General features: G+C 40.6%; 1 protein-coding gene across 1 annotated transcript; it reads right to left on the bottom strand.

The window, feature by feature from the left end:
* On the bottom strand, window positions 1-13,803 carry LOC117426907 (SAM pointed domain-containing Ets transcription factor-like). Its single transcript, XM_034045123.3, has 6 exons — window positions 13,328-13,803; window positions 5,800-6,269; window positions 3,854-4,051; window positions 3,486-3,533; window positions 2,960-3,100; window positions 1-2,495 (listed from the first exon to the last, which is right to left on the bottom strand). Exons 2-6 carry the CDS (start codon window positions 6,248-6,250, stop codon window positions 2,317-2,319), a joined length of 1,017 nt encoding a protein of 338 aa, XP_033901014.1. The 5' UTR covers window positions 6,251-6,269; window positions 13,328-13,803; the 3' UTR covers window positions 1-2,316.
* Between the last annotated feature and the right edge of the window lie 1,850 nt (window positions 13,804-15,653).

The raw sequence follows: 15,653 nt of genomic DNA on the forward strand, positions 1-15,653 counted from the left end.
GGTTTAATAAAACTTGACTTAGATAAAGGATATTCCAACAACAGTTAATGAAAAGTTTCATGAATTTATTTATCAAAACCAACTGAGAAACAGTCTCTTTGGTAGAATTCCATCTGCCACTGACTTGAAAGCGGTTTGAATTCAGGCTGGTTTGTTTCCATCAGCAGCTGGTCAAGATCAGCTTGGTTTCAACTGGGACTCTGTCAGTCAGCCCGGGTTTGGATTGCAGGCTGGCTGAACGCTATCTCTCCAGTTAAAACTGTGTGAACAGGGCCAAATCACTGGATTTGAAATGTTGATGTCAAACACAAGATGCAGGACAAGTATTTTTAGGCAGCAAAATGTAATTCAAAATACTTTTTTTTTTTTTTTCCAAAACTACAAAGGATCCTTCATTTTCTTTTTTTTTTTTGCTATTTTTTTTTTTTTTTAAACAAAAAACTTACAACAACACCATGTTAGGAAAACATACAGAACAGAATATATAAAACATAATTATTTGGCAGAAGTGAAAAAAGGGGCAGCATTTCAAACAACATTATTACACAAAAACTATGAAAATTACATTACAGCAAGTAAAGGAGACATTTAAGATAGACAGGCTGGTGTGTGGGATATGAGGCCTTGCCGTGTTTCCATGGTAACTAAACAGGCAGGCACCACAATAAGGCAGTATGTAAAGATACTAAAAACAAAACCAAAAAGAAACATGGGATATTTCTAGAAGGCACTAAAATAACACAGGGCCTAAATGTAACTATTTTACCTTTGAAACAAGAATGCTTGGTAAGTTATAAGTGTTGATTCAAAACCAATTCCTTCAGAATCATTTTCGTATTAAAACTGGATTGCAAATGGATGCCACAAGGGCTGTCAAAATACATGCTAGGAAAGGGGACTGTGGATATTATTTCATACATGTTTTAATGAATGTATCTTATCTACTCAATATATCAGTATTTTACTAATTCCAAAGAACACATTCCTAATTTTAAGTAGAAAACGATAACTGAATGGAGCATTTCTCTAGTGTGTTGAAATGTTTCGGTTGGTTTATTTGAAAGACTACCATTAAGTGGTGCTTGTAGGTATTGCCATGTTTTATGAGTACGGCCAAATTAAAAGGCCTTTAAGTGCACTTAAAGGTGTGATAAGCGAGGCTTTACCCAACATCCCAGTTAAGGTTGACCAAGAACCCCACTACCAATATGAAATGAAAAAGTCCATGAAGCTGTATGGTTTTTGTTTAAAAAAACCCTAGCCAGTAAAAACTTTTTTTTTTGCTTTAAACAATTGATTTTTTCAAACAAACTGTTTTCAAAGTACTGTTTTGACTGACCTCCGATTAAAAGTAGCTGCTGTGAGAAAACTATTCTGTAAGTTTGCTTGCTTCTGAATAAAGTGCATGAAATTAATCCAGGTGTTATACTTGGGATGAAGCCAACACCCGACCTCTATAGCTGCAGTGCAGCAGGTTGGAAACTACCACAGATATATGTGCTGCAGTGTAGCATGGCTTACTGAAGCTAGGGGGCGCTAGGATTTCATGTCTGGAGGCCTTGGTTTGAAGATCATGAGTTTGGGGTCTGATTTTGCAGAGCTACCTCTTCAAAGGTTGGCACAGTTAGCAATATTGGCAGTGGGACAGACTCAGGATTATTTAGGAAATGTTCCAAGGGAAGTGCGGTGAGCCGTGGTATCAGGGTGATTAAGAGCATTGTGGCTAAGCTTTGTACGCAGTCTTGCATAGTACAGTATAGGTCTGTGCCTTAACCCCACTGTATCAGTGTCTTATCAGTCCCCAAACCTTTTATGAGTTCTCTTAATAAAATATAAAACAATATATTAAGCACAGAAGCAGGCAGGATACGCTAACAGCAACGTAGTTTAGGATGGGCAGTGACAAGTTCATTCTGCATTCCTTCACATCTCCTCTTCTTTCATAGAAGCGCGTCTCCATTTAACATGAGACTCGAGACTTCATTTCCAGAGCAATAAAAATAACAACAACCACAACAATAACAAAAACAGTAACCAAAATAATAATAACAGTAACGTTATTAGGTTATATTAAAAATGTCCTCCACCATTCTTCCAGCTTTTATAAAGTTTTACATCCGTTTTTCAATTTTTATTTTTAATTTTGTTGAACGACTTCAGAGCTTCTTGGTCAGTCCAGCCGTCACTTTGTAGCAGGACACCAGTTTAACCAGTCTCAAAGAGCAGTGCGCAAGCCCCCAGCAGTGTCTCGGGGCTTAGTTTGTGTGGTTTCTTCTGGTCTAGGACTGTACCTCCCATGTCTCCACCTTTCCCAGTTCATACTGGGTGGACGAACTGGTAGACCAGTCTCTGGGAGACATCGGGCTTGCGGATGATACCCTTCTTGTAGTATTGCCGGATGGATCGGCTCAGCTTGTCGTAGTTCATGGCAGGCCGGTTCTTTCTGATGCCCCACAGCCGTGCCACATGAGCAGAGTCTTCAATCTTGAAGATACCTAATCAGATATTGAGTCTGCATTAGAACCTGTGAGTGGCAACTCCCAGACACATCTAGTCAGTGATTAACAGTTAACACTAAACATGATCTCTATACAGTGTTAGGACATTTCACTTAACCTAGTTTTGTGCTGCCTCTGGGTACACACGTGTTTAATTGAACCTCTGCTAATATGGCATTTTTATGGCTTGTTAATTGTGTGCCAAGGAGAGAGACTACAAATGATTAATGAAAGTTTGCAAATAAACGTCCAAAAGAAAGGGAGAAAAGAAAGTTGATTTGTAATCTGTCGATTTAATATGAATGATCTGTAATTATCAGCCAATTAATCAGGGTGTGAAGAGGCTGGAAATTAGAAGTACGGTGTAACTTTTTTCCTCCTCGTCGTCGTAGGAAGTTTAATGTAGTCCACAGTGACACCTGGTGGCCACGTGCTATAACTGCCTTTGGCAGAACCCTCACCTTTCTCCTTGTTCAGCCAGCTGATGCAGCGTCCGTACTTGTGTGGCTTCAGCAGCAGCTCCTTCAGGAACTGCCACAAGTGGATTGGCTGGCCCGAACAGGAAGAGTCCGCCTCCGTCGCCGACCACACCTCGTCACTTCCTGGAAAGGGGGGAGCACAGATTAACAATCTCCATCTAGATCAAATTAAGTTGGTGTATTACACTCCGAGACTGATAGGGACTCCTACTGAAACCCAAAACTCAACAGCTCAACGAAGGGAAAAGATTCTGAAACTACAACCCAGCTGGAGGACGGGTAACTTACTGCTGAGCACTAGCGGGACGTCAATGCTGAGTGACAGGGGTCATGCAAAAAAGTGGTAATGCCTTCTATACGTTGGCATTAAGTGTGTAAGGCAGGTACGGGCAGTCAGGGCATCTCGAGGAGCCTGTAAGGTGTTTTTAAAGTGTGTGCAACAAGTGACAGATTTATTCTGAGACCAAAAACCAACAGAGCTGAAAAGCTGCAGAAAATGAAAGCTTACCAATGAACTTGCTGACCTCCGGGGAGCTTCTTTCCTTCATCCAAGCAGCTGAAAAGATAAAGAAACAAGTTTTCAGATACAGGATCCACAGCGTCATTCGGGATAAAGCATGATAAAGCAGAAGTATGCATTGTAAAGACCTGAGAGGTATGGTAAAGCATATTAATAAACATGCCAATAAAACAGTCCTATAAAACAGAACTGTGCAGAACAGAATGCAGATCAGCCTGCAGTTTACTTTTAGCTTGTCTGCAATACCATTTACTGTTGCAGCAATGTTAAACTGCAACTGCAAGCTAACGATAATGAACATATACTGCAAATGCTTGCAGCAGGTAAGGGTTATTGTACACCCCCTGTCCTCTTACCTGACTTCCAGATGTCAAGATGTGCGTACAGCACATCCCCCCACAGCGGGGATCTGTGTCTGAACTCCTCCTCCATCATTGCACACAGGTCCTTACCGCTGAGCTCCTGGAAGGTCTTTCCCACCTGAGGCAGCCGGTACAGGTGCTCTGTCCACAGAACCCACTTCTGCACATTGCCGGGGGTCCAGTCCATCGGATCTGCACAGAGGAAACGGGGGTAACCAGGTAAGCAGAAGCCCTTAAGAAAGCAGTTGAATTTACCAGGCGTTCATGATTGAACTGGATGTGGAGCTCGGTGTCTGCTACTGCACCGATTACAATAGGGCAGCAGTGTGGAGTAGTGGTTAGGGCTCTGGACTCTTGACCGGAGGGTCGTGGGTTCAATCCCTGGTGGGTACACTGCTGCTGTACCCTTGAGCAAGGTACTTTACCTAGATTGCTCCAGTAAAAAAACCCAACTGTATAAATGGGTAATTGTATGTATAAATAATGTGGTATCTTGTAACAATTGTAAGTCGCCCTGGATAAGGGCGTCAGCTAAGAAATAAATAATAATAATAATAATAATACAATAAGAGTGTTCATCTGTGCAAGTTATTTTCAATACACAGTATGTGACCCAGTTGACTCCCACTATCTTCTGGCCATTCAATGTAGCGATAATAAAGTAAAATGGGTTTGACTGTTTTATTGTTCTTATTATTAATCCTCGTATAGTAAAGTGTATCCCTCCCCCAGACCCTTGACGATGGTGAATGTTTTTGAAATGACTTGAACAAACACTCCAGTGAAAACAGGGTCATTTACACAAGGTGGAGGAGAGGTCTGTGTGCTTTCTCATGTATTCTCGCTTATTATATATATATATATATATATATATATATATATATATAAAACTCAGTAACTATAATTTGTTTTCTTTTTCCAGATCAAAGTGTTAGCTTCACTAACTGTTTAAAATGTGATACAGTGCTACCTAATTTGAAACAACACCATCTGGTGTCCAAACAGGGTATTTCTTTCAAAAAAAAAAAGACTTCTAAAAATGTTTTAGAAAAAACATTTTTCAGGGGATTTTTCACAAATGTAGTTGTTTTAAAAAAAAAAAAATTAAAAAAATAACACGGTACTGGGAAATTTTCCATGGGCGTCAGTCAGAACCATCACATGTTCATATTTTATACTATATTTATATTAATATTGCTATGAATTGTAATGTGTTTAAGTAAAAGGGTTGACCAATATGAATTAAACTGGATGTAATGTATCTTTCAGCATTCTATTTAATGTATATGTACATATATAATGTATTTATTGCATACGTCTTTGAAATTAATAAAAACATCATTACAAAAAGAATGGTGTGACCGAAATGGGTCACACCATTCAAAAGGGTGGAGCAGTGATTGGCTTTTACAGATGTCAGGTATGAAATATCTTATTATCTTATTCTGTTCCACTCCAGAGTACTTAAACCTGTTGATCCCAGAGTACATTTTGTTTCAGGTCATTTTTTTTTTTCCTTGCTCAGGTTTCCATAGAGAGCTGTATTTACACTTGGTGTGGACTTTGCAACAATAGCGCTAGGCACAATGACTTCCCAGGCTCTTCGTGGGACAAAACAAGCTTAGTACAAATTTAATAAAATAATTAAAGGAAAACGTATGCAAAGTGTATACTTTTAGAAGTATGTCACAAACTTTTATCGCTGAAAACAACGGCTCAAATTAGGCATTAGATGGTATATATTTTTAAAAAAGAATTGGATTCATTAATAAGGGTTAATTAAGTGATGTTCTATAATTCTGTACGGAAGTCTATTGTATACCAAAAAATATTTAATTATGTACAACTACATTCATTGCATATCAATATCATTGTGGTATAATATACATTCACAGAAACAGTCTGACCCAGTACGAACTCCTGAAGATGTCTCTTTTTACCTGGTGGGATATTGAGTAGTTTGCAGGCCGTCTCGATGTCTTTCAGAACCTCTCCCACCACCATCGTCTGGACCTGCTCCAGGGAGCGATCCTCTATCTGGTAGTCCATCTCCGGGCTGAGGCAGAGGCCCTGGCTGTCGATGAGCGGGCACTGCTCGGGCTCTTTGCGCTGTTCAAGCCGCATGGGGGTGACGTGTGCTCCTTCTGGGACCTTCAGCGTCCAGCCGCTGTCCTCCGTGAAGAGCATGTCAAAGCAGGACAGGTAGACGCTAGGCGGGCTGCGCTCAGGGGTGTGGGTCGGGTCCCGGATTGATGTCCTGTCCACCAGCTCCCAGCCAGCACCGCCTTTGGGCTCGTGGTCCTGTTTCTCCAGGGTGAGGGAGCTTTCTTGAAAGCCAGTTCTGCTTGGGTGTAAGGCAGTCGTGTTCAGTCCTGGTTCCAGGCTCCCCATAGCCTTTACACTGTGCGAGCTAAAAAAAAAAAAAAGTATTTTTTTAATAATTTCCTTAGGAAAGCGATCTGGTAACAGGACCAGGTGTTCCGAATTTGATGCAAAGGTAGTGCAATTCCTTATCCGTTTGCTATGTTTTTTGAGCCAGGACTTACCTCCTCCCTTCTGGCAACCGATGAATTTAAAAGATTGAGGTATTTCGGCCACACTTTATATTGCTTCCCGTGGCACGCATTTAAAGAGTTGCACAGTTTCTGAAAGGGGAGAGTGCAAAAGGAGACTTAAGAAGTCACTGGGAGCTTCCAGCAAGCTAAGTGGATTTGACTGAATCTTTTACTTGTGGGTCATCTGCTATCAATGGCCATCTCCACACTGGGCAGGCATCTTTCTCCAGCGGGCCAGCGCAGTACCCTGGTTCCCCTTTCAAGTGCAGCTCCTATTGTCCCTGCTCAGCTGTCACCGGCTCCCACAATATCTTTATTTAATAAAATATAAAACTCTTTTTGTGAGCCAGACGCTTGAAAACAAGACAACGGTGTCATCACCTCTCCTGGGATACTTAGAAGTGCCAACCTTTCCAGGCACAAAAGGAGGGACGGTATCTTTGAGCTGGAGGTATAAATTGTTTCCAGTTCACCCCATTGTGGTGTTAAAACATGGGGCACACATTGGAATAGTCAAACAGACCTATCGTGGTTCCTAAATCATTTTATTAATGACTGTATAAAAGAATATCACGCAGAGGAAAGTAGTGTCCAAATGAAATAAATGACACACATTCTGCTGTACAGGTGAGTGTTTCTGTTCTTATGAATTGTAGCACGAATTATATTTTGAAAATTGGCTGGGAAGTAACCTGATGAGATATACTGTAATACGGAGCAGAGTGGCTAAAGCCAGCCATTGCTTTGAAGCCACCCAGAAGTCAGCCTCGGAGGAAATGAAGTTACCGTTTGAAAAGAGGCTTGCTGCTCGTTTAACTTTGTTTTTCATTCCCTCTTAAACCCCTGCCGTTTCCCCGGATTGCTTGCTATCCCCACTTATTCACCGGCAACCGGATTAAATCCTTTAGTGGCTCCGCTAGCCTGCTGTGTGCTCTCCACCTCCCTCTTGCAACAGCTTGCACGAAGCACATTAGTCCGGCAAATTTCGGAATTTTTTTTTTTCCATAGGGGGAAAACAAAACACACACACAAACTGATGCTTTCCGCGGAAAGGATAATCTCTCGACTGATCTCTAAATGAGTTCAGCTGAGTCCCTAGTATTCATTTGAGGGGAGTCAGTGTTTGCTCCATTTGATTTCATTCAACTGCAGGACCGCAGGCAACAGTCTGCTGTGCATCGAAGCTGTAAGATAACATCTTGCATTGGAGCAGGACGGCAGGTGTTTTTCTAATTGAGTTCCTTCTGTTTTTTGTAAAAACTACTGTGGCCATCTCCTATATAAAGACCAGTTCACCATTAGAGACCACACTGTCAGACTGAAGACCTCCCAATCAAGACCATAGTGCCTGACAAGCTATGCATTAGCCATGCTTTGCTATGATTCCCAATGTCCATGCCTTCTCTATGCTTTACTATACCTGGTTATCAGGGCTCTTCCCCTATAATGATCATTTGAATCTCTTAAATTAATCTGAGTACTATAGCCAGGCTGTATACAAACTGTAAGTGATTGCTGGAAGCAGGTGTAATGCATTACAATGATTTCGCTTGTGGTAAAAGAAAACCCTGTAAGTCTGCTTTCACAGAAGTGTTTGGATTGCATGAATAAACTGTGTTTGAAGCAAAGAGGAAGTTACCCACAGAGGAGAAAGCAGGGGACTAGTCCCCTCACCACCCACCCCTTCTCTTGTGACTGTTTGTTTTTCTTTTTCTTCAATAGGAGGGCAAGATGTGTAAACAGTGGTGTGGGACTGTTTTACATGGGGATCGGCTTATAATTGAACCCACGATATCCAAAGTTTAGATTGAGGTTTATCAAAGAAAACTGTTATTCGTAGATTCAGCCCATTCCCAGGATAGTTTGACTGCCCTTACCAGGAACTTTGAAAATCATATTGGTATCCATTAGGCTGGAAAAAATAAAACCCACCAGCTCATCCATTGGCACGGAACTACCATGGAAGGAAGCAGAGAGGACTTGGAACAAACATCACGCAGTGGTTCTGATACAGTATCGTTCTAGCACTGATATCGGATCGTGGTGCCACTGCAATGTGATGCCATGCAAATCCACAATATGGAGATGCTGTTACCATTCTGTCAGTGGCTTATAACAGCTGAGTGCACTGTGACTTTCCTGAGTTTGAACTGAGCAGCCAAAGCAGAAGATCTCTCTAAAGGTCTTGGGAGAGGAGGGGTGGGTGTGGAGGGAGAGGGGGTCACGGTTTGAAAATCAAAGAGGAGCGCTTTCAGTTGTTGCTGATCGCTATCTGCCCCTAGGATTATATTCTGTCATTAAATGAGTTAGCAATTACAGGGAAGGAAACCTTTTTAATAAAAAAATACTAATAAATGAGGAGGAAGTTAAAAAACGGCTAAACAAACATTTTAAGGTTGCGTCACCCGGGGCTGAAGGATTAATACAAGGAGAAAAGACTCTGGAGCAATAATCCTTCAAAGAATGGAGGATCAAGCCAGGGGTTCAGGTCCCTGACAGAAAGATCAGCAGGGAAACTCAGGGCCCATCAGAATACTTCTACTTGCACGGTGAGCTGTGTAAGAGAAGTAAGCAACCCTTGTGTCTTGCTGTTAAAACAGCGAAAGATAGCAATGGGTTTGCTAAATCCTCCGTAGTAGGTGAGTGATCATTACTGTAACTATTGCATTACAAAAAAAATGATTAACGTATGGTTAATGTATTGATTTTCACTAAACGGCACAACACTTGCAGAGTTTAAAGTTCCAGATAAGGAAATGAGCGGTGACATCGGTGTAACAGGCCAGGCAACATAACTTCAAATAAATAACTGAAGGATTTCCCAGAATTGAAGATGTTTTTATACTGGAAACTTCCTCTTCTCTATTCCTAGTAAATCAAAAGCGGATACAACCGAAAAGAATTTGAAAAAATCGAGGCAGAAATGGTTTCTTAAAAAAAACGTTTTAAAAATGCAAACTAAGCCATATTGGAAATGACAGATGCTCAGGATCTTTCATCAAATCTGAGTTTCCTCTTCTGTATTCCACGACACACCTCAGAGAAACCCTTTCAGTCTGTACCGTGCTGTATGCTTTTCTCCTGCTTTTTTAAAAAAATGATACAGCTCGGAATTCCATTCAGCTGCAAAGTCCTTTCAGAACGGTGACATCACAATCGGCCGCTTACCTCAGCCACTTAGCTGCATTCTCTTTATCAACCTTTTCCCTCTTTTCAATGAAAATGACAGTGGACTAAATAAACATTGGTAATGACTAGAAAACAAACCTAGCTGGATTTTTAACTTGTGTATTAATAATAAAGCAGCATGTAATAGTTATAGGATGGTGAACGCCTTTTGTATGGGTTTCATGGACATTGGTAGCGCTAGTCCATTCAACAGTATGGGAGAAATTGAAGGGCAGTGGGCACCCTCCGATCCCACTGCCAAGCCAATTGCCTTTTTACACCAAGGAACTCGACGGGCTGACGGCAGGCTTATGACCCCTGAACGGCAAAGGTCAGCCCCACTCAAGCTCCCCATTTCAGTGAGAAATCCTCACTGAAATGGACTGACAGACAGTGGACTACATGCTACCTGCTCTTTATACTTCGCTTGTTAACTGTACTGTGGAAGAAGCAGAGCCTCGAAACACTACTAACCCTTACACACTTCAGGGAGACTGGAGCGCTTCCCTGAAATGGAAGCAAAGCTGAAGTCTGTATTCACTTTCAGTTTTTATGCCAGGTGGTTTGGGGGACTGCAATTAACTTTTATTGGTATGCAAATTCAAAAACAGTTTCTACAACTCAAGTTGCAATTGCCAGATGAAGCAGCAAACTTTAACCCATTCAGTCAATGCCATCTGTTTTTTTTTATATAAATTTAGTCAATTATTTTTTATTATTTTCTCCCCAATTTGGAATGGCCAATTCTTTTTAGGCTCAGCTGACCGCTACCACCCCTGCGCTGACTCAGGAGGGCGAAGACGAACACACGCTGTCCTCCGAAGCGTGTGCCGTCAGCCAACCGCTTTTTTTCACACTGCGGACTCACCATGCAGCCACCCAAGAGCTACAGCGTCAGAGGACAACGCAGCTCTCGGGCAGCTTACAGGCAAGCCCACAGGTGCCCGGACAGACTACAGGGGTCGCTGGTGCGCGGTGAGCCGAGGACACCCTGGCCGACCTAACCCTCCCTCCCCCCGGGCGGTGCTCAGCCAATTGAGTGCTGCCCCCTGGAAGCTCCCGTCCTCGGTCGGCAAAGGAATAGCCTGGACTCGAACTCGCGACGTCCAGGCTACAGAGCGCATCCTGCACTCCACGTGGAGCGCCTTTACTGGATGCGCCACTCGGGAGCCCGCCAGCTGTTAACATACGCCATCAGAAATCACAGTGGAACCTCATGGGACTCCTAGCTCTGACAGAGTGCATAAATATATATTCAAAATATTTATGTCCTGTTCTCATCTATACTCAATAAAGTAGTTCCTTTTTTAATTCAATGATGTCATTTCATATTCTTCGGCTCAGCATAAATAATTCAAGACTGAATAATAATGTAATTATATATATATATATATATATATATATATATATATATATATATATATATATATACTTATTGTAATTGTATAACAGAGAGCTGCAACTGATGTCAGAGTGCATACCAGAGGAGATACCTTTGTACTTCCCTGTTAACATTGCTGGGTTATGAAGCATAGCATGCCCCCTCTCATGAACCTTTAAACCCGTTTATTGAACAGTGTTTGCAAACATGGGATCAAGCCTTTTGAAACACACACACACACACACGCTGACAAAAACAAACTCCAAGCCCTCTTAAAAAACTGAAAAACTGACTAGCCAACCTTAATTTTTTTGCAATTAAATTTGCCATCAAAACCATTCCAAAAGCGCCAAACTAGAGATTTAAATGTAGAGTAAGAAATAAAAACATCACATTGCTTCAGTGGGTCTTGGAGACCCCTTTACTTTGCCTTGGCACTGTCTGTCTAGGTGTGGAGTTGATGTGGGCTTGTGTATTATTTCATAACCAGGTCTCCTGGAATTTTATCTTCATGCTATCATTGTCACATCTTATCATGCTTGGGTCATAGGACGTGTGAATATTTCTGTTCTGAACAAAATGACTGTATGCTCTGGGTACCCCACCCCAGAACAGGTGCGCTGTCGTTTAAGGAGCTTTCGATTTTTAGTAGTTCAGTGTTCTGGAACTGGAGTGTGCTGGAATTCTCAGCTACTGATCTCAAAACCTTCAATAGAAACAACAGCCCTAGAACTGTGGTCAACACTTAAAGAGAATGAAAACACAAATAAGTGCAGCAGAGCAGTAATGACTTTCTTTTTTTTTTAATGAAGCTTATCAAAAGATGTAATCTTGCTCCAAATAAACCTTTTGATCTGTATATAGAAAAAAATCCGCTCCACCACATTTAATTCTGCCAAGTAAAGTAGTGTATTTGTATATGCTGATAACATCTGTTTGCTGTTTAAGAAGGCAGTAACTATAACAATATAAAACAACTGCTTTGTGTGTCAGCTACCCTGCCCTGCGGGGATCCACATCTCTTTAGGGGGGGCAGTTCAGTCTCCCCTACAATCCTTGGCCTCTTGAGTTGATTTGGCCCCTTTCATTGGGACTTTTCTGTTATTGATTTTTATATAAAAATTAACTATTCTACCTCTCAATAACAAAGCTATAGAATATGCCTGGAATACGGTAGTGTTTTCAACACATTAGCATACTCTTATATAAGAATCGACCATCACTATTAAACACTCAGGAGTGATGCATTAGAAATACTGAAAGAAACTCGATAAATTCAATGGCAACCGTTTCCACTGGCAGGGTTTCTCAATGTGTTCCGTGAAGAAAAACGCTTGTCATTGAATTCACAAAGTTTCTTTTGGTGTTTTTGATCTAGGAATTGAGCAGCTTGTGTGGTTCAGGTTGACTTTGAACAATTCCAGTACCTTTTTTGTAACTGTAGATCTCATGCAACAAGGACAGAACCTCTTTAAAGAATATATCGTGTTGAAATATTCGCCTGCTTCTTTATATTCTGCATTTACCATGGTTTACCCTGGATTTCCATGTCGATTAATATACTTCACCGTACCTGTCTGTGCTTTACAATGCTTACACATGCTTTACAATGCTTTCACTGTGCTTTATTACACTGTGCTATGCTTTCACTATGGTCAACTTTTATGAGGGAATGGTTGTAGGTTTTCAGAATAAAGCAAGCACTTAAATTACTTAATTGCTTCAACAGAAAAACCACTAAATGCAAAACAGGTCAGACCATACCGCTGCATCAGGTCAGGCTGAGGCTGGCAGGGCAGAGTCACAGCACATGATGTTCTTGGCAGATACGATTTGGTTGCTGGTAGCGTGAAAGTTTTAATGAAACCTGTTCATAATAAGGAACAGGTTTGGCTTCATGGCAATGAAGTTAGTCAGCCTAACGACTTTCACATAAAACAATAACACAGCAGAAAAGTACCTCATTTGTATGTATGTATGTATGTATGTATGTATGTATGTATGTATGTATTTATTTGTCTGTTTGATTTTCTGGAACTGCATTGCATGGGACTTCTCTAAATTGTCATTATGGAAACAACACCCAGTAAGGGGAAAAAAAAATAAAAAATAAAAATAATATACAAACAGAAAAACTCATTTAATTTAGGGGCTTAAGTTGTTTCTCTTTCTGTTTTGAGAATAGCTTTGAGAATCCCATTTAAGTTTACTGTATCTCATGGTAAAAGCATAGCATTTGAAAAGTCAAATGCACAGTACAGACATGCCAAAATTACTGTGAAATCCAATCTTAGATGCAAACCAAATGCAATGAACTTTTTTTTTAATGACTAACTGATTCGTATAAATGGATGCTTTACTTACCTTGCAAATGCTGGGTGCTGAGAATTCAGAGTTGTTCTTGCTCTCCTGGTTTGCTTTCGTCCTTAGCGTTTTAAATAGCGCTGGGGTGCCAGATCATCTGAAACACAAATCGTGGAATACACGGCTCCAGGGTTTGTGTCCAGAGAGGTTCTAAATAACTATGCAGTCTTATAGGCTTAGGTACAGAACAGTGCAGCAAAGTGTATTTTTTTTTGTCTAAGTTTAGATATCTAATATGCACATTGGTATGCGGTTTCTTCAGTAAGTGCATGCAATTAAAAAAACTATACTCCAGACTTTGTATGTATAAGACTGGGAATTCAGGCATGTGTGATCTTCTGTCTATGTGTGAACATGCTGTCAAACTCAGTGAATTACAAGTGTGTGAATAAGTGTGTAAAACAATGGCAGTAAGGCTGACCCTGCTTGTAAGATCTATATGTGTGGGTGGAAGGCAGGAGCAGTCGAAGCAATGCCTGGCCCACTGACTTCAGCTCATATTTATAAGCATTCCTTATTTACCTGAGTAAACAGAGTGTGTGCGTACTTCAGCTGGAGGTGTTTAAAGATCCCAGACTTGCCTTTCAAGAAAGAAACGAAACGTTATTTAACTCTTTAAAATACCAAGCAGCCCCAGCTGCAAGTTGGGGCTTAGTGCCTGCACAGTGCTTACACAGAGCACAATGAATAGATGGGGCGAACCCCAGGCTAATTCCAGTGTAGCCCCCATTGTATTCAGAGGCTTGCTGCTCTACTGTAGTGCTCCTTGAGAGCCTCTGCCCTGAGCAAATCTCAGTGACTCCAGCAACAGTTTCTAACTGGGATTCTAACTGGGTTTCTAAATGTGTGTGCCTTCTGCAACTAGATTCATTCACTGTGTGGGGTTAAACTCTGTTTCCTTATCCAGAGGGTCGTGGGTTCAATCCCAGGTGGGGGACACTGCTGCTGTACCCTTGAGCAAGGTACTTTAGCTAGATTGCTCCAGTAAAAACCCAACTGTATATGGGTAATTGTATGTAAAAATAATGTGTAAAAAATAATGTAATTGTATGTAAAAATAATGTGATATCTTGTAACAATTGTAAGTCGCCCTGGATAAGGGCGTCTGCTAAGAAATAAATAATAATAATAATAATAATAATAATAATAATAATAATAATAATAATAATAACAACAACAGCTTGTGTTCCGATTTCGTCACAGAAAAATTAATTTGGTACTGAATGGGTTAAAGTCCCCTCTACCTACCAGTTATAATGAAACACTGCTTCAGGAAAAGTGTGCTTTTCAAGCAGCTAGTTATAGGGCACAATTTCCTGCATTGTAAAGAGTCAAAAAAACAAAATCAAAGTCTTCATTCGATCAGCTTAGTGAAATTTTGCTTGGAAATAGCAAAATCGATTAGAAATGGTCACCCGAAAGCTGCCTGGTGTTTCAAGAGAATGTGACATTTTTTAAAACAGTTAAAAGATAATTTTGTGTTTGGCGATGGGCATTACTAGAGAAACTCCACCCATCTTTTTGATTGTATTCTTTAATATTGTACAGTGCAGTAGAAATTGTTAACTTGGTTGCATGGGATGAACTTCAGACTTGGGATAGTCCGGTCCCTGTTTTGCAATATGCCTAGCTATGGAAGACCAGCCTGTCTTTTGAATCCACTAGTATAAAACTCCAGTCCATGTTTTATCCTTTCCCGTGAGGTGCTCAATGCATGAGAAGAATGGTAAGGTTTTCTATAGAGCTCAAAAGGATTAGCGATCTGTCTTCATTTGGTTTAGCTGTGGCTGAGGGCAGTAATTCAGTGTGTTTACAAGCACATGTCATTTTCCATTATTATCCCGAATGTTCAATTCTCAAAATAATTAGTCCACTTGTGTAAACTGCATGTTTTGATTAAGCTGAGCAGTATTCTGGGGGCTCGACTTAACAAACCTCAGAAGATCGGTTAGCATACCTTAGGGTGGGATTGATAATAAAAAATAAAAAAAAAACTGTTTTAAGATGCATCCTGTAAAGTTATAGAACCAGAAAATGTGTTCAATTATAGGATTGGATTACCAGATCTGTCACCTTCTGAATGAGTGAGTCAACTGAGTTCAGTTTCAGGTCACGGTCAGTTCACTCAAATATCATATTATTATGCTAAATACTGTGGAATTCATACCATTGTTTCGTAATAATAATAATAATTATCAATAGTTTTTGTGTTCTATAGCACAGTTCCATTTGTTCTGTTTCCTTTAGACCAACCTGCATATATGTATTCATAACACACTGTCATAATGTGAATAGTGTCATAAACCCAATGTACTGGAATTGATAA

Source organism: Acipenser ruthenus, chromosome 29, assembly GCF_902713425.1.
Source record: "Acipenser ruthenus chromosome 29, fAciRut3.2 maternal haplotype, whole genome shotgun sequence".
Lineage (NCBI taxonomy): Eukaryota > Metazoa > Chordata > Actinopteri > Acipenseriformes > Acipenseridae > Acipenser > Acipenser ruthenus.